Source organism: Bubalus bubalis, chromosome 1 (genome assembly GCF_019923935.1).
Source record: "Bubalus bubalis isolate 160015118507 breed Murrah chromosome 1, NDDB_SH_1, whole genome shotgun sequence".
NCBI lineage: Eukaryota > Metazoa > Chordata > Mammalia > Artiodactyla > Bovidae > Bubalus > Bubalus bubalis.
Genome location: NC_059157.1, coordinates 128,888,821 through 128,914,825, shown reverse-complemented (window position 1 = coordinate 128,914,825; position 26,005 = coordinate 128,888,821). Strand labels below are relative to the sequence as shown.

Sequence of the window (26,005 nt, the reverse complement as noted above, 5' to 3'; positions counted from 1 at the left end):
TAATGCTATTATGTTTGACCCTAAGGTTTAACTGATCTGATCTGATCTGAGTGAGGTCTATGGCTGTCTCAGCGGAGTGGGACAACCCTTCCTGGTAACTATAGAGCTGGAGAGAGTCAGACCTCTGCGTCCAAAAGAGCTGCAGAGATGATTCACCTCTCTTACCAGAGAAGGGAGACGGGTGGGCCTCAAGACTGGAGAGGCTTAGGTGCCATGAGCAAATAGTGTACTGTGTTCACTCATGTCTTCACTCAGCACTCTGAGGAGGTATTGTGTAACAGACTAGCTGAGGTGTTAAATGCGTCTGTGGAGGAAAACAGGGTAGGGTGGGGCATGCTGAGATACTTTGTTATTTATGGTAGTCTCTGTCTTCTGAAGAATGGAACTCTGTTGTTTGAAAGGTGATGAGTGTGAATAATGCAAATTACTGAAAAATAGATAGAGGAGGAGGGCTAGAGGGGATTGTCTAGGAGGAAGAGATCACATAGAGATCATGGAGAGGGAGAAATCCCAAGATTGTGGCTGGAGAAAGGCCCAGAGAGAGGGTGTGAGGTGGGAAAAGAGAAGTAGCTGGTACTGAGGAGGAGCGAGGTGAGGCCACAGAGATGTGCAAGGGGAATTGTTATGGAGCTGTGTGGTGTGAGATGCCATGTATTCTCTCTTTGTGAAAACCTCTCTTTCTAAAATCTTTGCTCTTCAGTACTTTGCAGCTGGGGCTTTTATTGCAGGGGTGGCGCAAATGTGCTAAGCACAGAGCTGGTTGAAGAATCCAGTTGCATTCAAGGGCTTGGTATAAATACAGTGCTAGTGTCACATTATAAGGATGTGGGAGGTGTGCACAATTTCATAACAGGTGAGGGAGAGAGGAGAGGATCAGAACAGTTGGCATCAGAGGGAAACCTTAAAGGACGACCAATATGTCTCCTAGAATTAGAGATGGAGAGACTTCAAGTGCAAGGGACCTAGAGCAGAGGCAGGGTGGTCTAGAGGCAGAGTGGTCTGGAAGCACGTGGTATGTTTAGGGAGTGATGACTTACTACCTCCCAACCATTATCTGCATGGGGAAGAGGAGCAGGCTGGAGTGCAATAAAGAATGGCTGGAGGAACTCTGGATGCTTGGCCACCTTCAAATCATAAAGGCTGTCCATGAATGCCCTGGAGAGTAAAACATGGGCTTCCATGTGCGATGTGCAAGAAGACAAAATAGAGAGCAGTATGCTGTATCCCTGGAAGGAGAGGAAACAGTTCTGAAAACTGTCTGATTCCCCTCACTCTGAGTAGCTGCCTCCTTCAAATGACTAAGCTGACCTGGACTGTAAACACTGCATAAAATATATCGTGTTATGGGACTTCCCTGGTGGTCCAGTGATTAGGGCTCCACGATTCTACTGAAGGGGGTATGGATGCAATCCCTGGTTGGGGAACTTAAGATTGCATGTACCATAAATTTAAAAAAATTTTTTTAAATAAAAACTAATAACTCATGTAACAATCAGTTTCAGCAGATTGTGCTGGACTTGACAGCTCAGCTTCTATTCCAGCCCCACCTGAGGACAAGGCCACCAGTGGTGGTGCTCACTGATTTGTAGGGTAGGCATAGATCCCAGGGCCCTCTACCAACCTCGAAAGCACCTCTATTCTGGGGGTTGCCTGAGGAGCTCCCACCCATCAATAGGCCTGTCTCTTGAGGCTGCTGTCCTGTGAGTTCCCTTGCTCCCTTCCACTCTCAGTGACTGATCAACTCGCAGCCATTTGCCCCAAGAGAATCTGAGGACTTTGCTGTGCAAATCAGTTCAAGTTGATCCCAAGTGGTCTCGAGGCACTTTTTTTTTCCCTCTCAAGTCCCCTTAACCTAAGAAGTAGAGATCCACCTGCCAGTTAACAGATACATACTGAACATCTGCTGCTGCTGCTGCTGCTGTTAAGTTGCTTCAGTCGTGTCCGACTCTGTGCAACCCCATAGACGGCAGCCCACCAGGCTCCCCTGTCTCCAGGCAAGAGTACTGGAGTGAGGTGCCATTGCCTTCTCCAACTGAACATCTACTAGGTATCAGTTCAGTTCAGTTCAGTCACTCAGTCGTGTCCGACTCTTTGCGACCCCATGAATTGCAGCACGCCAGGCCTCCCTGTCCATCACCAACTCCCTGAGTTCACTCAACCGCATATCCATCGAGTCAGTGATGCCATCCAGCCATCTCATCCTCTGTCATCCCCTTCTCCTCCTGCCCCTAATCCCTCCCAGCATCAGTCTTTTCCAATGAGTCAACTCTTCGCATGAGGTGGCCAAAGTATTGGAGTTTCAGCTTCAAAATCAGTCCTTCCAAAGAACACCCAGGACTGATCTCCTTTAGGATTGACTGGTTGGATCTCCTTGCAGTCCAAGGGACTCTCAAGAATCTTCTCCAACACCACAGTTCAAAAGCATCAATTCTTCAGCGCTCAGCTTTCTTCACAGTCCAACTCTCACATCCAAACATGACCACTGGAAAAACCATAGCCTTGACTAGATGGACCTTTGTTGCCAAGTAATGTCTCTGCTTTTGAATATGCTATCTAGGTTGGTCATAACTTTCCTTCCAAGGAGTAAGCGTCTTTTAATTTCATGGCTGCAGTCACCATCTGCAGTGATTTTGGAGCCCTCCAAAATAAAGTGGGACACTAGGTATACTACAACACAAAATGAATAAGCCATCATCCCTGACTTCAGGAATTTGAGAGAGTACTCAGTTGGGAAAGGCATGTAAATATAGTTGACCCTTAAGCAACAAGGGTTTGAACTGCAAAGATCCATTTATATGCAGATTTATTTTTTGCAGTGGTAAATACTGCAGTACTACACCATCCAGGGTTGGTTGAATCTGTGGATATGGAAGCAGGGATACGGATAACAGAGATGTGTGGAGGGCTGACTATAAGCAGTACACAGATTTTCAGGTGCACAGAGAATGAAAGCCCTTAACTCCTGCATTAGGGTGATGCACACAATCAGTATGATAACTCCTGGGAAGGAGGTAAGGACCAGTGGCTGTGGGAAGACAAAGGGAGATATTTAGCCCAGAGGGAATGAGGAGGAATGGAGGGTTTCCAAGAGAGAGGATCTACACGCTGACTCCCGGGAGGAAAAGCAGGAGCTAGCCTAGTAAAGGGGATGAAAGAGAGGAGAGAGTATAAGAGGCCTAGGGAGCAGGATACAGATGGGAATGGTCTGGAGACAGACAGCAAGAGCTCTTTGGGCAAGAGTCCTGTGGGAAGTTCACTGAGGCTGGTGTTCAGGATTCAGAGTGGGGCCTCAAGGTGCATCAAGAAGAACCCTAAATGCACTTCCAGCGAGTTGGAACTTTGTGACGGCAGTGAGGCCCCACAGGTGCTTAGCTGCTTGTCTACCCAAGGAAAAATGAAAAGCCGTCCAAGAAAGTAAGTTGTATACTGTTTATCTTATCATTCAATAATAAATACATATCTTATAACATAAACATTAAATAATTATTTAACCATAAATTTATATTGGAAGGATGAGGAATAGGGATGACAGCTCCCTTAGTAGGAAATAGCCATATGTCATTCCCTGGTGGCTCAGACAGTAAAGAATCTGCCTGCAATGTAGGAGACCTGGGTTCAATCCCTGGATCAGGAAGCGCTCCTGGAGAAGGAAAGGGCTATCCACTACTATATTCTTGCCTGGAGAATTCCATGGACAGAGAAGCCTGGCTGCAGTCCATCGGTTGCAAAGAGTCAGACATGACTGAGCAACTACACTTTCACTTTCATATGGAAAGATAAATGTAAATATCAGAATAGGTCAAATAGTTGAAACTGGTTACCTATGGTAAATCAGAACTGAGGAAGGATAGGAGACAGAACTACTGTTGCACTACTAGATTTAAAATATTTAACTCTGTAAATCGGAGAAGGCAATGGCACCCCACTCCAGTACTCTTGCCTGGAAAATCCCATGGACGGAGGAGCCTGGTAGGCTGCAGTCCATGGGGTTGCAAAGAGTGGGACACGAATGAACGACTTCCCTTTCACTTTTCACTTTCATGCATTGGAGAAGGAAACGGCAACCCATTCCAGTGTTCTTGCCTGGAGAATCCCAAGGACAGGGGAGCCTGGTGGGCTGCCGTCTATGGGGTTGCACAGAGTCGGACATGACTGAAGCGACTTAGCAGCAGCAGCAGCAGCAACTTTGTAAATACACTTTTTAGAAAGACAATTGTGTACCTATATTTATATAATTATTTTTAAATGTGTGAATGCCAGCCTCAACACGTAATAACTGAGTGACCTCAGCCATAAAAAGGAATGAAACTGTTCCATTGGCAGAGACGTGGATGGGCCTAAACTGTCATACAGAGTGAAGTAAGTCAGAAAGAGAAAAACAAATACTGTATAATATCAAGCATATGTAGAATCTAGAAAAACAGTACAGATGAACTTATTTGCAAAGCAGAAATAGAGAAACAGATGTAGAGAACAAACTTATGGATACCAAGGGGGAAAGGAGGATGGGATGAATTGGAAGATCAGGGTTGACACATATACACTACTATGTATTGGATACAACAGATAACTAATTAGAATCTACTGTATAGCAGAGGGAACTCTCTTCTATCCTCTGTGAATACCTAAATGGGAAGGAAATCCAAGAAAGAGGGGATATGTGTATACATATAACTGATTCACTTTGCTGTGCAGCAGAAACTAACACACTGTAAACCAACCAAACTCCAATAAAAAGTAATAATTAAAAAAAATGGGGGGAACTTCCTTGGTGGTTCAGTGGTTAAGAATTTGCCTTGCAGTACAGAGGACACAAGTTCAATCTCTGGTTGAGGAACTAAGATCCCACAGGCCGAAGAGAAATAAGCCCATGTGACACAGCTACAGAATCCATGCTCCATAACGAAAGATCCCACATGACTCAGTGAAGATCCTGTGTGCTGCAACTAAGACCCAATCCAATCAAATGCATATTTTTAAAACAATTTAATTTTGAAAAAACAATAACTGAGTGACCAGTGCTAAATCCTTATCCTCTCCATGGCTTGACTTCTTCACCTGTAAAATGGGATAACACTCTCTTGCTGGGTTATTATGAAGATTAAAGGATATATACAAAGTACTTAGCACTCTGTTTGCAGCTTAGAAGTAAACCCAATAAATGGTAGGTAATTTCATTTTTAATAACAGATGGAAAAGAGGACTAAAAATCATGTTTAAAAGGCCTGGACACAAGCCTTCTCAGATCAGATCAGTCGCTCAGTCGTGTCCAACTCTTTGCGACCCCATGAATCGCAGCATGCCAGGCCTCCCTGTCCATCACCAACTCCCAGAGTTCACTCAGACTCACGTCCATCGAGTCAGTGATGCCATCCAGCCATCTCATCCTCTGTCGTCCCCTTCTCCTCCTGCCCCCAATCCCTCCCAGCATCAGAGTCTTTTCCAATGAGTCAACTCTTCGCATGAGGTGGCCAAAGTACTGGAGTTTCAGCTTTAGCATCATTCCTTCCAAAGAAATCCCAGGGCTGATCTCCTTCAGAATGGACTGGTTGGATCTCCTTGCAGTCCAAGGGACTCTCAAGAGTCTTCTCCAACACCACAGTTCAAAAGCATCAATTCTTCGGTGCTCAGCCTTCTTCACAGTCCAACTCTCACATCCATACATGACCACTGGAAAAACCATAGCCTTGACTAGACGGACCTTTGTTGGCAAAGTAATGTCTCTGCTTTTGAATATGCTATCTAGGTTGGTCATAACTTTCCTTTCAAGGAGTAAGCGTCTTTTCATTTCATGGCTGCAGTCACCATCTGTAGTGATTTTGGAGCCCAGAAAAATAAAGTCTGACACTGTTTCCACTGTTTCCCCATCTATTTCCCATGAAGTGGTGGGACTGGATGCCATGATCTTCGTTTTCTGAATATTGAGCTTTAAGCCAACTTTTTCACTCTCCACTTTCACTTTCATCAAGAGGCTTTTGAGTTCCTCTTCATTTTCTGCCGTAAGGGTGGTGTCATCTGCATATCTGAGGTTATTGATATTTCTCCTGGCAATCTTGATTCCAGCTTGTGTTTCTTCCAGTCCAGCGTTTCTCATGATGTACTCTGCATATAAGTTAAATAAACAGGGTGACAATATACAGCCTTGACGAACTCCTTTGCCTATTTGGAACCAGTCTGTTGTTCCATGTCCAGTTCTAACTGTTGCTTCCTGACCTGCATACAAATTTCTCAAGAGGCAGATTCTATATTACCAGTATTTACACCTCCAATCACTGGAACATGCATGTCCTCTTATTTCATAAAGGCTTGACTGTATTCATAAAGAAGAGAAAGTGAAAGTTGAAAAGTCTTGACTGTATTGCTAAAGAAGGAAGAGAAAGAAAGTGAAAGTTGCTTTGTCCTGTCCATCTCTTTGTGACCCCAAGGACTATAGTCAATGGAATTCTCCAGGCCAGAATAGTGGAATGGGTAGCTGTTCCCTTCTCCAGGGGATCTTCCCAACCCAGAGATCAAACCCAGGTCTCCCGCATTGCAGGAGGATTCTTGACCATCTGAGCTGCAAGGGAAGCCCAAGAGTACTGGAGTGGGTAACCTATCCCTTCTCCAGAGGATCTTCCCGACACAGGAATCAAACTGGTATCTCCTGAATTGCAGGCAGATTCTTTACCAACTGAGCCATCAGGGAAGCCCTTAGGGAGAGAGAGAAGTTGTAATTCTGATATCAGAAACCAAAAACTAGTTAAATGTTTCAAAATTTGGAGATACACTCAACTTTGAAAAAAAAAAAATTGCGGAAACAAAAAGAAAACAATGTCTTTTGGAGCACCTGCTTCAGAAAACAGGGATTTGTGATAACTTTGATTTGCATATAAGTGTAAAATAAAAATGTAATCTTTGCCAACAAAGGTCAGTATAGTCATAGCTATGGTTTTTCCAGTAGTCATCTACACAACATGAGCACTGGAGCATAAAGAAGGCTATTGTTGTTGTTTAGTCACTCAGTTGTGTCTGGCTCTTTGTGACCCCCATGGACTGCAGCAGGCCAGGCTTCCCTGTCCTTCACTATCTCCCAGAGTTTGCTCAAACTTATGTCCATTGAGTCAATGATGCCATCCAACGATCTCATCCTCTGTTGCCCCCTTCTCCTCCTGCCCTCAATCTTTCCCAGCATCAGGTTTTTTGATGGTGATGCTGAAATTGTGGTGCTGGAGAAGACTACTGAGAGTCCCTTGGATAGCAAGGAGATCAAACCAATCATAAAGGAAATCAATCCTGAATATTCATTGAAAGGACTGATGCTGAAGCTCCAATACTTTGACCACCTGTTGGGAAGAGCGGACTCACTGGAAAAGACCCTATGCCTTGAAAGACTGAAGGCAAAAGGAGAAGAGGGCAGCAGAGGATAAGATGGTTTGATAGCATCACCAACTCAATGGACATGAATTTGAGCAAACTCCGGGGAGATAGTGGAGGACAAAGGCTGGCATGCTGCAGTCCATGCGGTCGCAGAGTTGGACATAACTTAGCTACTACACAACAACAACCCCCGATGACACAGTTGCCAGTAACAGATTTACAGAGAAATTTGGTTTCCCTGCGCTGTCTAGCTACCAGGGTTCTAGTCCCTTTCACTTCTCAGGTCCTCATATTTCCCGATTGTATACCAAAGGGTCAAATGAAAAGATCTCTGAGCCTAGTCCCCCAAAATTTAGGGTTCTGAAAACTCTTGGTTATAAGATTTTGCCTTGGGACGTAGCAATAAACATCTGACTGAGTTTCCCACAAGTCTCCTAAGACGTATGTATTTCCTTAACCTGTATCTACCTAAAACTGTTTCTGAATCAGCAGCCCTTGGATCGGATCTTGTTAAGCCTCGCACCCGACACCCGAACTACAGTGGGAAATCCTAGCGGCAGAGCGGCCACCCCCGGAATGGGGACTACAGCTCCCAGGGTGCCCCGGGACGGGGGCGCCCCTTCGGATTGGCCAGAGGTGCGTGACGCTCAGTGTTTTGGCCCGGGCGGTCACATGTTTCCTTTGTTGTGAGCTGTGGAAGGGCTGGTGGCTTCAGGAGACGCCGGCGTTGGAGAGAGTGCTGCGCCGCCGGCTGCTCAGGGACCGCGGGGGCCGCCGCTGTTGGCCACTGCTGCTGGCTTCTTCCAGCCTTCGCCGAGAGGTACCCGGGGATGACAGATCCGGGACTGACCGAAAGGCGAGGAACCGGCCAGAGCCGGGGGCGGAGGGGCGGCCCAGGTCATGCCTACGGGGGTGTCTGCAGGAGGGAAGCCAACGGCCGCCGGCCTCTCGAAGCCAGAGAAGGAGGGTCTGAGGAGAGATCGCAGCTGGGACTGCAGGGCCCTTGTCTGGGGCGAGGGGGTCTCTGGGAGTCTCCTGGGGGTCGTCAGGCCCGGTTCCGTAACGACACTCTGAAAGGAAGGGCACTGAAAGGCTGGCATTACCGCCCCGGAACCGCGACGCTGCTGGCGCGCCCGCTGGGGGCGAGTTGGGAGGGGCATGGCCTCTGGGGCGGGGGGTAGCAGGTGCGGGTCAGTCACCCCGCCGCCTGCGGGATTAGGGGCCGCTGGCGAACAGGGCCGGGGGAGAGGGGTCTCGCATGTTGTGGATGGGCTTCGAACGGAGCGCTGCTCTTCTTTAACCGAAGGAAGCGCTGAGAATGCAGAGTCAGAAATCAAGCCTTCGCGTTTGGTGGGGGCGACAGTTTGTTCCAGACTGGGAGGACTGACGGGGTCAAGGTGGGTCCCAGGGCTGGGGGCCAGAGAAGTCCTATTAAAGCGGTTGCGAAACGTGCTCGGCGCCGTCACCTGACCGTTACCCCCGCCCCCACCGCCCGGGAGCCTTTGTTTACCACTGCTTGCCGCGGGGCCCGCGCCGGGATCCGGGCCCTGGAACTACAGCCCCACGGGAGCCGAGGCGGGCGGGGGAGCGGGGGAGCCGCTGACGGGAGTCCCCGCCTAACCTCGCCTCCTTCCCACCACTCCAGGCTTGGGTTTCTTAATTTAGTTCGTAACGGCCCCGCCCCCAGGCTCTGGACTCTCGGGGCAAAGACTGTTAAGGCCGCGAGGATTGGGGCCCTGCGGGTGCTTGAGGGCGGGATGACGGGGCGTCTTCTGTGTGTTTATTGGCGGGTGTCTTGTCGCTGGGTGGACGTGCCCAGGCCGTTATTACCCGCCCCGCTGAAGGTGATCTGGAGGACACGCGGGAGCGCGCGCTTGCCTCTTCGGCAGCTGAGGCCGGAGCGGAGCTGCCGGCGGCGCGCGCTTCCGCGCCCGAGCCTACCGGCGCGAGGACCAGCTGCCCCGCCATCGTTGGGTGGCCGCCACGGCTTCTGTCTGAGCTTGTAGGCAGTTCTGGGGCCCGCGGAGGACCAGATAATTAACCTTCTTTAACTCGGTCCCCTAGTCCGCCCAGATGGTGGAAAGAGCCCTCAGGCGAATTAGTGTTTCCCTGTTCTGTAAACTAGGTTTAAATAGCGCTTCCCTGGTGGCTCAGACCGTAAGGAATCCGCCTGCAACGCGGGAGACCTGGATTCGATCCTTGGGTTGGGAAGATCCCCTGGAGAAGGGACCGGCTGCCTGAGGCCTGTCAGGCTACAGTCCATGGGGTTGCAGAGTCCAGCACGGCTGAGCGACTTTCCCAGCACCCTGACACCACGTTTTAGAGTGCCTCACAGTCAACCCCTAAGGCAGATTGACTCTTTCTCAGTTAATTTTAGTGGAGTTTAATGATTAATTATTTGCTCTCTTGAATAGCTTTTTAAAAATCGTGTCTTAGTATTTGCAGCTAAGAGCGTTTAGGCCCACTAGCGAGGTTGGTTTTTGTTAAGTACGGGAAATAGATTAAAAATCTGCCTCCTGTCACCTAAAATGTGAAATTAGATTTCTGTTTTTTTTTAAAGATAGCTTTGTATGGCTGAGTCCTTTCTCTGTTCACCTGAAACTACCACAACTTTTTGTTAATCGGCTGTACCCCAATACAAAATAAAAAGTTTAAAATTGAAAAAAAAGATACCTTGATGATATCCTCCCTCCACCCCCTCCAGAAAGTGAATTCTGTACCCGGGTTTAGATGAGTTGTTTGTGGAAACAAACATCATAGCTCACTCTTATATGATGACAGTTATAAAATCTATAAAAACAATTGTTTTAGCCACAGTGTATTGAAGATGCGGTTTTCCTAATCTGATTTAATAGGATACTAGGGTTTTATCAGATTTTTTTTTCCTATAAATCTGTAGGAATTCACCCAAGAAAGTACATTTCTGTAGAAGGTAGATTGAGTTCCTTGGGTGAAGAAAGAATTGCATTTGAATAGTTCTCATTGGTTATGCATTCTTAATTTATTTTTAAAATTCAAGTTGGAATGACTACACCAAAAGGAGCAGCCTCTGTGATCCTGAACTGCCTCATCGCTTGTGCATTGAAGGCATTTAACATTTCTAAATAAGTACAAGATGGAAACCTCTAACCTTTATAAAAAATAAAACCACCACTCATAAGCCTTCTTATCCAGACAAAGCCTGTGACTTAGTCTCTAAACAGGAAGAAGAAATAATATTCTGAGTTGGAGCTTACTATCAGCTTTAATTTAAACTTGCTTGGCTTTTGTCCAAGTTGCCAAAACTACTTAATGCCTTTTCAAAAACATTGTTTTAGCTTCCTTGTTTTTTCTGCCATTTACTTAAAACCCAAAGGTCAAGCCTGTGAAAAACAAAAAATACTATTTATTAAATGAGGGACTGCAGTTATTTTTGTATATACTTTTTTCTTACCTAGGAATTTGGGACATCCTTTTTCAATAAATATTTAGGTGTGAACTGTATAAAAATGTAAGTAAAATATCCTAGTATATCCTCATAAGTATATGAAATATATAAGCATATATATTTTATATGATTCTATTTCTGTTTTGACTAAAACAGAGTATATGGCCACTTGACAATTGTTGACAATTTGAAACCTTTATTCTTTCTCCTGTTAAGAACGCTAGCTAAGCTGCTGCTGCTGCTAAGTCACTTCAGTCGTGTCCGACTCTGTGTGATCCCATAGAAGGCAGCCCACCAGGCTCCCCCGTCCCTGGGATTCTCCAGGCAAGAACACTGGAGTGGGTTGCCATCTCCTTCTCCAATGCATGAAAGTGAAAAGTGAAAGGGAAGTCGCTCAGTCTTGTCCAACTCTTCACGACCCCATGGACTGCAGCCTACCAGGCTCCTCCGTCCATGGGATCTTCCAGGCAAGAGTACTGGAGTGGGGTGCCATCGCCTAGATTTTTTTTTTTTTAAAAAGAGTTTGTCACTCTGCCTAAATTTATCACCTAAGGGCTACCATTTTTTAGCATTTGGCACATGTTAAAGTACTAAATTGATAACTAAAAGTCATTAGGCTTTGCTCTTTACTCAGTGCTTTCTAAAACATACTTCTGCAAATCATTTGTGTTACCACAAGGTAGATAAAAATCACTGACTTAGAAGTGCTTTTGTACATAGAGCAGCCACGTAGTAAAAGATTGGATCTCAAACTTGTTCGAGTGACAGAGTACCGGATGGTGTCCTTGCAGATTTAATTAATTCTAATAGAACCAAAAACACTTTTGCTAAAAGAAAACATAACTATATTATATATCTATAGGTCTTAAGATTTTAAAATAAAACAATGCATTAAATACCTAAAGGAAGCATGTTTCTAGCAAGATAAAACCAAAGACATTTAAGCTTACATGAGAAGTAGGTTTGGTAGGATAGCTTTATACCATGTATGAAGTCTGATAAACAATTTTTTTCTTCCTTTGGCGGTTTGGGAATATTAATAGCCAAAAGTTTTAAAACAAGGGAGAAAAACTGAATGGAGAAATTCAATTTTTTTGTTCTATGATATGAGAGAAGACAGTATTCTTTTTTCAGTTATAGAACCATAATTGTTTAGTCTGACACAGTATTTAAGCACTCCTAAATTTTTCATCATTGGATATCTTTTATTTCTCTTTCTCTCATTAAAGTAATAATATATTGACTATTTGAGGTTCATGTAAACAAGGAATAATAACTTGGTATCATTCTAGACAAAGAAATTTAAAGCTTTTGTTGGTTTCTGGTATTGTATGGTGTGTAAATAGGTTATTGGTGGTTTCATAAGAAAAATAGAAATGTTGAAAATAACACCTTGAAGACTGGACTTTAAATATTGCATTTGTAAAATTTGTTTCGGGAACCACTACTCCAAGAGTAAAGTTTTAAGGTGAAAGTTTAAGAGTATAAATTTAAAGTGGCCATTAAATGGAATGGTTCAAATAAATCAGCGTTTTAGAAAATGGGGTGAAAAAACTTCTTGGTTTCAGATAGTTCAATGTTAAATATGGTTTTCTAGTTATTTTTAAATAATGAATTTATATGTTACAGTATTTTCTGGCTTTCCTTCTGCTGAGCTACTGTATATCTTTAAAGATAAACCTTTTATTCATTAGTCTTTTTGCTGTCTCTGCTGTGTTAGTCTTCACTTAGAGTTCAGTTTGAGAAAATGGGAGTAGTGTGGAGCATAGCATGTAGCTAGTGGCAGTTCATTACCACAGGTTGTTGGACCATGTTAGTCAAAACTGTTGGTACCATGTTAGTCAAAACTGTTGGTTTCCTTTGCCATCTGGAATTTATTAGTCATTGTAAGCCTCTCACTAATCCATACGATTTTAAGGCTGATAGTAACTTCTTTCTTTGTATAGGGTTCCTGTATTCTAAAGGAAAAATAAACTTGATTGCAGTACAACTACATTCTAAGATCAGTTCTGTTACTATATATCTCCTTTGGACTTTGTACACTGACCTCCCCTGTCCCCTGGCCTTAACTATTAGGTTGGTAAGTATTACCTAAAAACCCTCCAGAAAATGCCCAGGTGAATTGCCTTGCCCTTCTAGCTGAAACTCCAGTACTTTGGCCACCTCATGCGAAGAGTTGACTCATTGGAAAAGACTCTGATGCTGGGAGGGATTGGGGGCAGGAGGAGAAGGGGATGACAGAGGATGAGATGGCTGGATGGCATCACTGACTCGATGGACGTGAGTCTCAGTGAACTCCGGGAGTTGGTGATGGACAGGTAGGCCTGACGTGCTGCGATTCATGGGGTCGCAAAGAGTCAGACATGACTGAGCGACTGATCTGATCTGATCTGATCTGTTCCTTAAGGTATAATTCTAGACTAGATTAGGCATGAGAGAATCTATTCCAGTTTGCACTCTAGCAGAAACAATTTGTTTTCTGCAAGAGAAACATTGAGAATTTAAATCTATTTTAGTATCAATCTTTGAGTTCTTGTTAGATTCTAATCTTAGCCTACTCCACAGCATCTAAAATTGGATCTGAATCTGATATTCACCACCCCAGTGCCAGACAGAGGGATAGGCTCTCTAGAATTGTTTCTTGAATTGACTTGAGTAGGCTCAGGATTTTATTGTTTTCTTGGGAAAAAATACTTATTTAGCTAAGACTTAACAATCTCCTATTTTGACCAAGTTGACATATTCTTTACCAAAGTACACACAAGTTAGACTGACTTCTGCAAATAAGGAAACAAGGTAACATTCACCTCACAATCAAAGCTTAATCCAGGTATAGAGATGTGTGTTTTTTAATACATGCAGAAATCAGTAGTTTGTATCTTGGTTTTTGAGATCAACATTTGAATTTGCCTAAACTTGTTAAGAATTTATGAGTTCTATTTATAAATATCTAGGCCAGAAACCAGAAGTACTTGTATTTAAATACTGTTGGTATTCTGTGCACAGTTCAAGGTTCCAGTATTTTCTCAGAAGCATTCCTCTCTTTCCAACATACGCACACAGAGTTGTGCTGAATTGGTTGATTTCTACAGGTACTAGGGTCCATAAGATAAAGAAACAGAAGAAATATACATTTATATATTAAAATATATAATTACTTGATAAGCATAATGATTCTGTATGGATAATCTAGATAACAATTAAAAACTGAAATGTTTTTTCCTGAATTTCCCAAAATACTTGAGATTTTCTTATTGATTTCATAGGTACATAAAATATAATGACTGAACTGTTTGCCTTGAGTAATATTGATAAACCAACTCAGAATTATTTAATGACTGCAGATTCAAGTGAAACATTATTATCAGACATTCTTCAAATATCCAATGCAGAGTTACCATAGGAATGTTTCATCATCTCAACTCCACCATTGTTTACTCATCTTTCATTCAAGAAACCTTACTGCAGGATAAAATTGTCAAGAAAGGAATTGGATAAATAAAGAAACTGTTTTAGGTATAGAGTAAAATTTTTAATTCAATTTAAGGAATTGTTATTCAGGATTGGTTTTTTATGCAGAAGTTAACTTCTAGTCACAAATTGAAATCTATTAAAACCTCTTTTCAATGTATTAGTAAATAATGCCAATTGTACATGAAGTAATTACTATCTGACTTATATGTTGCTGTTCTCCATTTATTTTAGGTGTGGAAAAACTGGGGCTTTGATCAAGCAAATGCTGAAAAGGTATTATATTTATAATGTTTATAAACTCTTAGCATCATTATTAGAAAATATAAATCATTTTCCTTTAACCAGAGGTCACTTAAACCACCTGAGTAACAGGGAACAAGATCATATAGGAAGACAGCATCACAGTCATTTCTGTTACCAAATAAACTATCGACACACTCCTTTCTAACCCTTGCAGATCTCCTCAGTCTCCCTTCTACAGTTTCTCCAGTCCTAGGGACACTGAAATAAGTTATCTCCATTCATTTTTCTGGAACATAGGCCAAAACCATGTAGTTTTTAAATCTACCTAACAATTTGAAACTAGGTCTACAACATTTATGAGTTCTACAGTTGGAAGTAAACTCTAGAATACCCTTAACCAGAAGAATCTATCTTAAAAATCTTCCTTTCAAGTGAGAGTGTAGCTCTAGGAGTAAAGCTCCTGAAGAAGATGAGGGAGAGAAAGAAAAGGATACTAGCTTTTCTAGGCAAATTGTGTGACTTTGGCAGTCAGTCATTGAGAGTCCAGTCACCCTTGCATCCACTAAATTATGTAGGTATTATTTTCCATCATTACATTTCTTTGGGACAAGCATTTTCCTCTTGTTTTGTCCAGAGATGCCTACTTATTTGCTACTTTTTAGTGATGGGAATAACAATGCTTTGATATCTGCTAATTTTTTAAAAGAACTCAGTCTAATTTTATGTTTAGTGGCAATCCACTCCAGGACTATTGCCTGGAAAATCCCATGGACAGAGGAGCCTGGTAGGCTACAGTCCATGGGGTCGCAAAGAGTCGGATGCGATTGAGCGACTTCACTTTCACTTTCACTTTGTTTATATATTAGTTCACTTACTATAAATCTTAAACCTATACTAGATACTCTATTTTGAAATGTGATTAAACTTGTCTTTACTAGTTAAAATACTTTGTGTAAAACAGGAAAATATACTGAATTACACCTGGAAGCCAAAAAGATGCTCTGAAATGTCCCGTATTCCTAAGACATTCTTGTGTAAATCGTTTAGTCTGTCATCATACAAAGAGTTGATATTTTATGGTGTTGTGGACTAGTTCATGGAAAAGTTCTCAGAAAGTCTAGAGAAAGTGAGGCTGCCCAAAAAGCCAGGAAAAAGTTGCTTGAAAGGAAACAGCCCAGATCTATGAGATAGTCTCTTTTCCATACAAAGCAGTAGACAGATGTCTTGTTGCTGTTGAATGCTTTTAATAACGAGAGATTTTATAGCTGTTTGTGTTTTCTGGTAAAGCAGTGGAAGACCTCTTGGCAGTCATCTATCAAGGGAAATAGGCATGGGAATTAAGAAGCTGAAAATAACATAAAAAGACCTTTAACTCATATAAAATTTTAAGACTTTTATTAATACTACTCACTCAATATGCTATCCCCAAACTTAGCAGATACACATACTATAAGATACCAAATAATGAATACAAGATACAGTAAAATTATTGGATACAGAAAGCAGAGCATCTTTTCATTTATGTTTCTTTCTTGTCCGTTTTAGCCCAAAGGGAAATTCTTAGTACTTGCGGTACGTTGTTTTGCATTCTGAACATATTTTCATTTAAAGTTTGAGAAAACAAAAATGTATGGAGGCAGAAACCAATGGGACAACCCAGAGGGATGGAATGGGGAGGGAGGAGGGAGGAGGGTTCAGGATGGGGAACACATGTATACCTGTGGCGGATTCATTTTGATATTTGGCAAATCTAATACAGTTATGTAAAGTTTAAAAATAAAAAAAATAAAAAAACAAACAAACAAAAAAAACTAATACAATTATGTAAAGTTTAAAAATAAAATTAAATTAAAAAAAAAAAGTACATTTTGGATCACATGGCAACTTACTGAGAAGTGAAAAGAATAAAAGGAACTGCCTTAAAAATAAAAATTTAAGCCAATTGATAGCTGTAGTCCAATGCCTCAACCCATCAGTTACCTATTCATAGCATTTCTGAGGGAGACTTGAGGTTGTTTCTTATTAGGGAAAGGGAGGAGGGGATAAATAACATATATTTAAGAAAATACGGTACTATATCATTGTAGTGCGAATTTGGGGGAAATAAAGACAGAAGATATATCATGTAGCATTTAAATATATGTACCTCCTTTTTTCTATGCCTAGATGCACTGATACAAGTATTTTCTATTTATACAGCATTGAACATCTGTAGGTAACTCTTCCCATATAGTCTTGATTATTTCCTTACGATAGATTGCTAGAAAGGGACTTAATGGTCAAACAGCATACATATTCTTAAAGGCCATTGATAGATATAGCTGAATTTTTCTGTAGCAGCACTATATTAAAATAATAAGTATTTATATTAAGATTTGAATGTAGTCAAGTTCTGGGTCGTATAGCGTTCTGACATAGCTCTACCTTCAGTAGATGAAACCCAGTTTGTAAAAGGGAAACAGAAGGTAATATATTAGTAATTCACAAAGTACATAGTATCCTTTCAACTAGGGGGTTTAAGGAGTACTATTGCAAATTGCCCCTAATGTTTTCATTGTATAAATTTTTATTAATCTTTATCAAAATGAGATAGTGCTCTATACCCTATATGAAATAGATAATGTAATTTTATTGTAGTGTTTACATCAAAATGAAATTATGTAATTGGAGTACTAAAACTTTTTACATACTGAAATGTTTTAATTTTTTTACTTTTAGCCACATAAAGAAAATCTGTTACAGTTATTTCTCAACAATTATATAGTCAACTGATGTAACAATGGTACTAATATTGGGACGAAGACTAAACAGAGAGGATCTTGGGGTGCGTGATTCACCAGCAACAAAGCGTAAAGTTTTTGAAATGGACCCTAAATCTCTGACAGGCCGTGAGTTTTTTGACTTCTCTTCAGGATCATCCCATGCTGAAAACATCCTCCAGATATTTAATGAATTTCGAGATAGTCGTTTATTTACAGATGTTATCATTTGTGTGGAAGGAAAAGAATTTCCTTGCCATAGAGCTGTTCTCTCAGCCTGCAGTAGCTACTTCAGAGCTATGTTCTGTAATGACCACAGGGAAAGCCGAGAAATGTTGGTTGAGATCAATGGTATTTTAGCTGAAGCTATGGAATGTTTTTTACAGTATGTTTATACTGGAAAAGTGAAGATCACTACAGAGAATGTACAATATCTCTTTGAAACATCAAGCCTTTTTCAGATTAGTGTTCTCCGTGATGCATGTGCCAAGTTCTTGGAGGAGCAACTTGATCCTTGTAATTGCTTAGGAATCCAGCGCTTTGCTGATACCCATTCCCTCAAAACACTCTTTACAAAATGCAAGAATTTTGCATTACAGACTTTTGAGGATGTGTCCCAGCATGAAGAATTTCTTGAACTTGACAAAGATGAACTGATTGATTATATTTGTAGTGATGAACTAGTTATTGGCAAGGAGGAGATGGTTTTTGAAGCCGTCATGCGTTGGGTCTATCGCGCTGTTGATCTGAGAAGACCACTGTTACATGAGCTCCTGACTCATGTGAGACTCCCTCTGTTGCATCCCAACTACTTTGTTCAAACAGTTGAGGTGGACCAGTTGATCCAGAATTCTCCTGAGTGCTATCAGTTGTTGCATGAAGCAAGACGGTACCACATACTTGGGAATGAAATGATGTCTCCAAGGACTAGGCCACGCAGGTAAGACTGATGCGTATTAACTACAACATAATTAGCAAAAGTTTTTGTTTTTTTAAAATGTTTTAAAGCTTCCTGAGTGTAGTATCCATGTAGTCATTTATATGTATCATCTACATGTGGTTTTATGTAATTCGAGATTTGTTTTGGATTATAACTCATTAGAATTTCTCCCAATGAAGACTCGATTCAACAGTAGCACTTTTTGTTATTGTTGTTCTGAGCTATGAGACGGTATTGCAAAGGGTCTTTGGAGCTAGCATGTTTCAGCCTATATCTTCTTAACCTGTCTTAAAAAGGTTAATTTTTCTTAACCTTTATAGGGTACCAAATTTATTCCACGTTTTCCCAGAAGATCTTTGGAAGTTAAGTAACTAAAGACTCTGTTAGAGTTTGTTGTACTGCCTCTACTTATAAAAAACAATTTGTGTATTCACAGACTAACCTTTTTCCTAATAGACAACATGAAATATAGAGATCAAGTAAGTAAGTTGATATACATTGAGGGAATTCTCAGATGTAAAATCAAGGTTTCAAATCTTTTCTCATTGCCGCAGTTATTATATTTAAAACTATTTGAAAATGAAAGTCACTCAATTGTGTCCGACTCTTTGCAACCCCATGTACTATACAGCCCATGAAATTCTCCAGGCCAGAATACAGGAGTGAGTTACCATGCCCTCCTCCAGGGGATCTTCCCAACCCAGGGATCAAACCCAGGTCTCCCACATTGCATCAGGATTCTTTACAGCTGGGCCACAAGGGAAGCCTGAGAATACTGGAGTGGGTCGCCTATCCCTTCTCCAGGGGGTCTTCCCAACCCAGGAATCAAACCGGGGTCTCCTGCATTGCAGGAGGATTGTTTACCAACTGAGCTATCAGGGAAGACCCATTTAAAACACCTGTAGATTTTAATTCATAAACTATAGAAAAATAATCTCTGTGCCTTAAGAATGGAAGGAACAGTATTAAACATTTTACTGTGAATAAGCAAAAATTGGATGTTGTGAGACATAGTAAAGAATCTTAAATATTTTTCTAATAGAGCTGACTTTTTTGGTGTGTGTGGTATAAAATACATAACATAAAATTGGCCATCCTAACCGTTTTTTATTGTTTAATAGTGCTAAACATATTCACATTGTTGTGAAAGTGGTATTTATTTTCCCATACTATCTTCACTTTGCCTATAAATCTATTATAGCATAGCTCTTAAACCATATTTTTAGCATTAATTTTGATTATCAAAATTATTCCCGTGTTTTGGAATGTGATTAAAATTCAGCATGTTGTGAGATCTCATGTTTTTAATTATAATTCAGCATATTATGACCTGTCTTTAAAATCTACACTAGTTTGGATATAACAAGATTTGATCTGTTTCCTCATAAGTAAAATGAGATTTATGATAAACAGTGCTTATTTCACAGGTTTTGCTGTTGAAATTATTAAATGCAATAGTCTTAAGGTACTCAGCATAGAAGGTGGTACATAGGAAGTGCTTTAAGAATTATGGCTATAGTGTAGTGTTAGTATGACCCACTTTAAGAAAACTTCCAGTACTTGACAGTCTGAACATTTTTACAAATGAGATACAACATTGAGTAACTATTATTACAAAAATTAATGTAATATTTCTTTGTATATTAGGTTTAGAGTGCATTTTTTCTTCAAAGTCACTTGACTTTAGTTAAAAGTAATTGTTTTATAAGAAATAAATATAAAATATTTTACTCCTAGTCTTTTAACAAAGAACAAAAAACTATTAATTTTACTCTATAAAATATACTGATTTTTTTAAAAGTTGTTTTTAGGACTGTTAAGAGACTTCAGCTGAGCTTAAGAATGTGAAAGACCAGAGTTCTTAAATGTATTAATTAGGAAAACTAAACAGCTTTGGGGCTGTTCCAGAACTTTTCTGGACAAACTGTATCTCTCCAAGGGGAGAGTTGTATATTTTTCCAAACAGAATCCCCTGTGGCAGACAGAATGGTTTGGGGTCAAACATGGTTAATAGTACCTATACCCAATACCTTCCAGTACTTGGAATAGGATTAGAATAGAGACCAAAGAATATGTGCTGTAGAATCAAAATTATTTATATTAAAATTGCTTATAAAGATATGACCAGAATGAAATCAGAGTGCAGCCTAAAGGTAATTAGAATCAGATTATAATTACAGAATTTTCTGATTTTCTTAGTTATTCAATTTACAAAAATACAATTTTACATCCTATTTTTAAGGGAACCAATCCATTTCATACAGTGAAACACATCTGTATATATAAGATTATGATACCACTTTTCTCTAGGAGACTAGCAGAAAAAAAAATAAAGCTGTAGTTATATTGAATTTTCAGACTATTATAATAGCAGATATTTATTTTATATAAATTTTATATTTTATGAATTACGTGAGAACTCTTAAAAGGAATGCTTTATTGTAGAACTCTGCTATCACCTGTCCTTTATATTCTGTCCTCCACTTATCTGTTACTACATGTTAGTACTAATCACTAGGAATTTCCTTATCTGAACAATATGTATTCTTTGTAGAGGTTCTCATCTTTCTGAGAAACTACAAACTTCTTTGTAAGAGAAGTGACATCTCCACCTCTTCAACTACAGTTCATTCTGACTTCTCCAGTCACTCTACTGAAACTCCTCTCAGTCAGGTCATCTATTTGTTCTTTGTTAGCCTCTTTTCAGTCTTTATTCACCTTGATCTCTCTTTCAGATCTGATATTTTTAATTGCTTAAATCCTTCTTGAAACTCTCTTCTGATAGCTTCAGGAGTACCATTTCCCTCATGGTCCTCTTCTTCAGTACTCCTTTTCAGTTTGATAGTTCTTTGTCTATTGTTTGAAATGTTGATATTCTCTTGGTTCACATCTCGTCTTGCCTTGATAGTTTCGTAGATGATCACATCTATTCTCATGGTTTTGATTAACATGCTTACTATTGACTATGAAAACTATATCTCCACCCCAGGCTTTTTCATTCATTTATTCCATCATTCAGCTAATGTTTTTTTTAAAAAATAATATGTATAGTTACACATACATATATATTTGAAGATGCATCTTTAAAACAATAACATAGCCAAAATAAATCTCACAGTTAAAAATAATTCTTTCATAATATTTAATATCCAGTCCATATTCATGTTTCCCTAGTCTTTTCCAAGCTGTTCTTTAATGAATTTGAATCCAGTCCAGGACTAGTACAGGATCATTGCATCTGTTTATTTCCATGAAGTCTCTTATTCCAAAGCAGTTTCTTTTTCATGAATCTTACTTGTTCATGGGCAAGTTGTCCAGAACAATACTCCATGATGTGTATTAGTCTGGTCACTTCCTTGTGATATCACTTAGCTGCATTTAGCTGTTTCCTGGAAACTGAAAGTTAGCTTCAGCTCAATGGTGAATAGTTAAATACTTTTTTGCTAGAATTCATTCTAGGTAATGCATGTATCACATTGCATCACATTAGGAGAAAGACAGCATAACTGGTTGTTGTACCATTAGTGATATAAAGATTAGCTCTTGATTAGGGAGATGACAGTCCAAACCCACCACTATATAGTTAGGTTATACTCTCACAGCATCCAATATTTCTTTAGTGTTTATTGTGTGCCAAGTATTCTCCAGAGCTCAAGCCATACTGGACAGTGACACCTGTATATACCCATGTGTCTCTTAAATGACAGAGAAAACCCCAAGATACACTGTATTAAAAACAGTGTGTAAAAAAAATTAAAAAACGAAAAAAAGAGTGTGATGGCAGTTTTCTAGAAAGAGGACATAGAACATAAGACCATAAAAGCTTTGCTAATCAGTATTGCCAGTTGTAAACCCTGGGTCCATAAAGAAAAAGTAGTGGAGATCTATCACAGAAGTAAAAAGCTGAAGAATAGTTGTTTTTATTAATATATGTTATGCAACTTTAAATTTCTATACTAAGGTATAACACGTTTTTAGTAAACACCTAGTGCAAGCTTCATGACGTGTTAAGGGTACTGGCTTCAGAATCAGAGAGACCTGAACTACAACCTACCTCTGCATAACTAGTTAATTCTGTGACATTGGGCAAAGCACTTTAACTTTTCTATGTGTCAGCTTCCTCATCTGTAAACTAAGCATAATACCATCTATCCTGTAGGATTGTTGTGAGGATTAGAACTACTGTGTGAAAAAGGCATAGCCTAGTGTTGGACACAAAAATGCTTAATAAAAATTATTGCTAGTTTCATGAATAATCAAAATACAGTTAAAATTTGCACTATACTTTTACAGAATAGGAAATATAGTTTGAGAGACATAAATGCTTGCTATCAAGTGGTTTAAGTATAAATTGTTCATATCTACAGAAAAAATCTGCAACACTCCATTAAACAATAGAGATAGCTATGATCTAATAAGTTCATCATTTTGAGTTTGGAATTGGTTAATTAAGTACTTGTTTCTTCTAATACTTCCTATTACTCTTGTCTAATAAGCAGTTACTATATAATGAAAATAGGAACCTATTACCATAATGAGGACAGGATTCAAGTTCTTATTGAAAAAATCAACGAGAAGACCAAGGTTAAGTTTTTTTTTAAAGAAATAATATTTTAGAATTCAATGTTCTGAGTTTCTGTTTGTTTTTCTTAAGTGATAATCTGCTATATTGGATTCATGGTCTACCATTTTTATACATGTTAGTTCATTGTTATTTTGAACGCATTTTTATATTAAAGTACTGTGTAATGTCAAAGTCTCCCTCTACCTGACCCTTGATATATCAGTATATATATATAACCCTTTCATCCCCAAAGGATTACCAGTTTTTTCACTCTTTTTAAAAATATTCTTTGTATACAGAAGTGTGTGTGTGTCTGTCTCTGTGTGTACATGTGTCCCTACTATTTTTTATATAGATGGTAGTATATCTTATTTTTATCTCCTAAAAATATCTTGGAGTTTCTTCTATATCAGCACATATATGTCTTCATTCCTTTTTTTTTTTAACTCTTCATTATGGAAAATTTCAAATTCACTCTTTTTTAAGAGTTGTATAGTATCACACTTATGGATACTATAAATTATTTAATCCCTCTCTTAATGATGTACATTTAAGTTTCTAGATTTTTTTTCATTGCAAACAGTGCTCAGTGAATACTCTTATACATATGTCTGATAAATTATAGCATAAATTACTAGAAGTGAAATCACTAAGTCATAAAATAGGTGCATTTTTAAAACTTTGCCAAGATATTGTAAAAATTGACTTCCAATTTATACTTTTCCAAAAATATGAAAATCCCTATTTCTTCACTCCTTTCCTTACACAGTATTTTAATAGTTTTTATAAATTTTTGCTACTCTGGAAAAGTGAAAATTTGTATCCCATAATTTTTTTTGCTCAAACTTTAAACTTTATTTTGTATTGGGGTATAGTCGATTAACAATGTTGTTAATTGTTATTTCTTCTAATACTTCCTACTACTCTCGTCTAATAATTAGTTACTATATAATGAACATTGGGTTGGATGTAGTCTTTCAGATCATGTTTTTCTCTGGATATATGCCCAGGAGTGGAATTGCAGGGTCATATAGTAGCTCTATTTTAATTTTTTAAGGAACCTCTATACTGTACCAATTTACATTTCCACCAACAGTGTCGGAGGGTTCCCTTCTCTCCAGAGCCTCTCCAGCATTTCTTGTTTGTAAATGTTTTGAGGATAGCCATTCTGCCAGTGTGAGGTGATATCTCATTGTAGTTTTGATTTGTGTTTCTCTAATAATGAGCATGTGTCCCATAATCTTGATTTGCATTTCTTTCATGTGAAAGTTTGAGGTTTTCCAAGTTTGAAAACCATTTATAGGTTTGTTTTTTTCTCCACTTCATTGGACTCTAGTGTATCAGAATTCTGATTGGAAGTGATTGAAACCAGCATTAGCATAGAAGGGAGATAGATGTTTTAAAAGGGTATAAGAAGGTGTTATCTTGTAGAACCTAAGGGCAGAAGTTCAACAGGACTTACAAGAAGACTGGAACAGGCTACTGAAAATGCATCAGAAATCTAGCCATGCCCTATCTCTGCCTCTTACCTCTGCTTTTCTCTGCATATTTGCATCATTCTCTCTCACTGCTGCTGCTAAGTCGCTTCAGTTGTGTCTGACTCTGTTTGACCCCACCATTCATGGGATTTGATTTCTATATTACAAGGTCAGTCCAGAGACGCTGAATGTCTCCCTCTCATGTGGAAAGATAATCTCTGATCCAGACAGCCTTCTCTGGAGAGTTACCTGTGGCCTTGGAGTAGGATCATGTAGCAGAAAATTGATAGCTAAAATTCTTGTCCCATATGTAAGAGCAGACAAGCTGATAGTGGCTATTAATAGTAAGGTGTGGGTTTTCTCCTTTGTTCTTTCTTAACTTGAGGCAAGAGGAAGGGATGGAATAATTTGTGTTCATTGGAGACAACAAAAAATAACATCCATGTTTCTGCCTAGGAGGTAACACTGTAGCATTCGGCTTTATTCTTCCCTTTTATTCTCTAAGAATTTATTATTTCTTTTACAAAGTTGTAATCTATTTCATATCATAGTCTGCTGTTATCATTTATTTAATATATGGTAAACATATTTTCATGACATGAAATCTACAGTACCATAACCATCCCACCCACATTTAAACTCTTCCTGATTTTTTACCAGTAAATGAGATAAATATCTTTGTGACTATATAAGCATACCTGTAATTAGTTCCTGATAATAAATTCTTAAATAATTGCTTGTTTTAAAGAGTAAATATTTGAATCTTTCAATTGGTACAACTATTTCCTTATAGAACTCATTTTCCTCATTCCAGTTTCAGGTAGAAAGCCTTACCACACAAGTTGAAACTGTCCTTATTAAGTTTAGAAAGCCGTATGGTTTATGGCTGTCATAAGTCTCTTTATGGGGTCATTTATATACATTTATATTGATAAACCATACCCAGTGATTCCTCTAGGCTCAGGAACTTTTGTTTTTTGGATACAGTAAGATCAAACTATCAGGGAACAGACTTAACGTTAATTATGAGGGACTGATTAATTTATCTTTTAGTTTATATATATTTATTTGCAATAAGAAATGGAACTGTCAACTGTTCCAAAAAATGGAATGGTTCAAATGGAACTGTCAAAAAAATATTTTAAGTCAATGCAGCCAGCATATTCTCTTACTATGGGCAACTTACCAGTTGGGAAGCCAACGTTTTCAAAGGTTGTTTGGAAGCTAGAAGACCTTTAGAGCCCAACTCTTCCCAGCTAGTATAGTCTGAGGAAGTCTCACCCACCATAAAATATTCTTACCAAAGAACCAGTAATGTTCAAGTTAGCTTAGCTAAGCTTCTCCTTTCCTTTAGACGAGTTACTTGAATGGACACAGAAAATGTTTGCCTCTGTGCTTACTTAGTCTTTCATTCATTTGCTCATTCATTTATTTATCGTATAGAGGGCTGATCAGTCCCCTCTTTTGATATATAGTTAATACACTGAGTTTAGTACTGTCGTATTCTACACACTAAAGAGTCATTTGGTCTCTTTAGAGCTTTTAAAGTCTCATATCTCTATTTGAATTCATTATTTTGGTGCAATGACTTGGTATTCAGGTATTTTTGAGTCTTGAAATAGACTGTGTCATTAATATCTCTCCCTTCTTCCTTCCAGCTTCCCACTATGTGGAAACATTTCTTTTCGTGTTTTCTAAATGTGTTCAGTCATTTTTCTTATTACCAAGGATCACCCTTAGACCCCTTTTTGTTGATGAAAATTA

At 39.4% G+C, this 26,005-nt stretch overlaps 1 protein-coding gene across 6 annotated transcripts in view; it reads left to right on the top strand.

The window, feature by feature from the left end:
- Nucleotides 1–8,031: 8,031 nt before the first annotated feature.
- The window catches only part of KLHL24 (kelch like family member 24), a 37,784-nt gene continuing 19,810 nt past the window's right edge, over nucleotides 8,032–26,005 (top strand). The window contains exons 1-4 of one of the 6 annotated variants that reach the window (XM_044944257.2): nucleotides 8,032–8,176; nucleotides 14,489–14,530; nucleotides 16,046–16,072; nucleotides 17,219–18,199. In XM_044944257.2, coding sequence (XP_044800192.1) covers nucleotides 17,280–18,199 — 920 coding nt within the window. In that variant the 5' untranslated portion in view covers nucleotides 8,032–8,176; nucleotides 14,489–14,530; nucleotides 16,046–16,072; nucleotides 17,219–17,279. Of the gene's footprint in view, nucleotides 8,213–12,729; nucleotides 12,864–14,127; nucleotides 14,300–14,488; nucleotides 14,531–16,045; nucleotides 16,073–17,218; nucleotides 18,200–26,005 lie in introns of those variants that run through there. The other 5 variants (XM_006075326.4, XM_006075323.4, XM_006075327.4 and 2 more) reach the window with 5 other exon arrangements.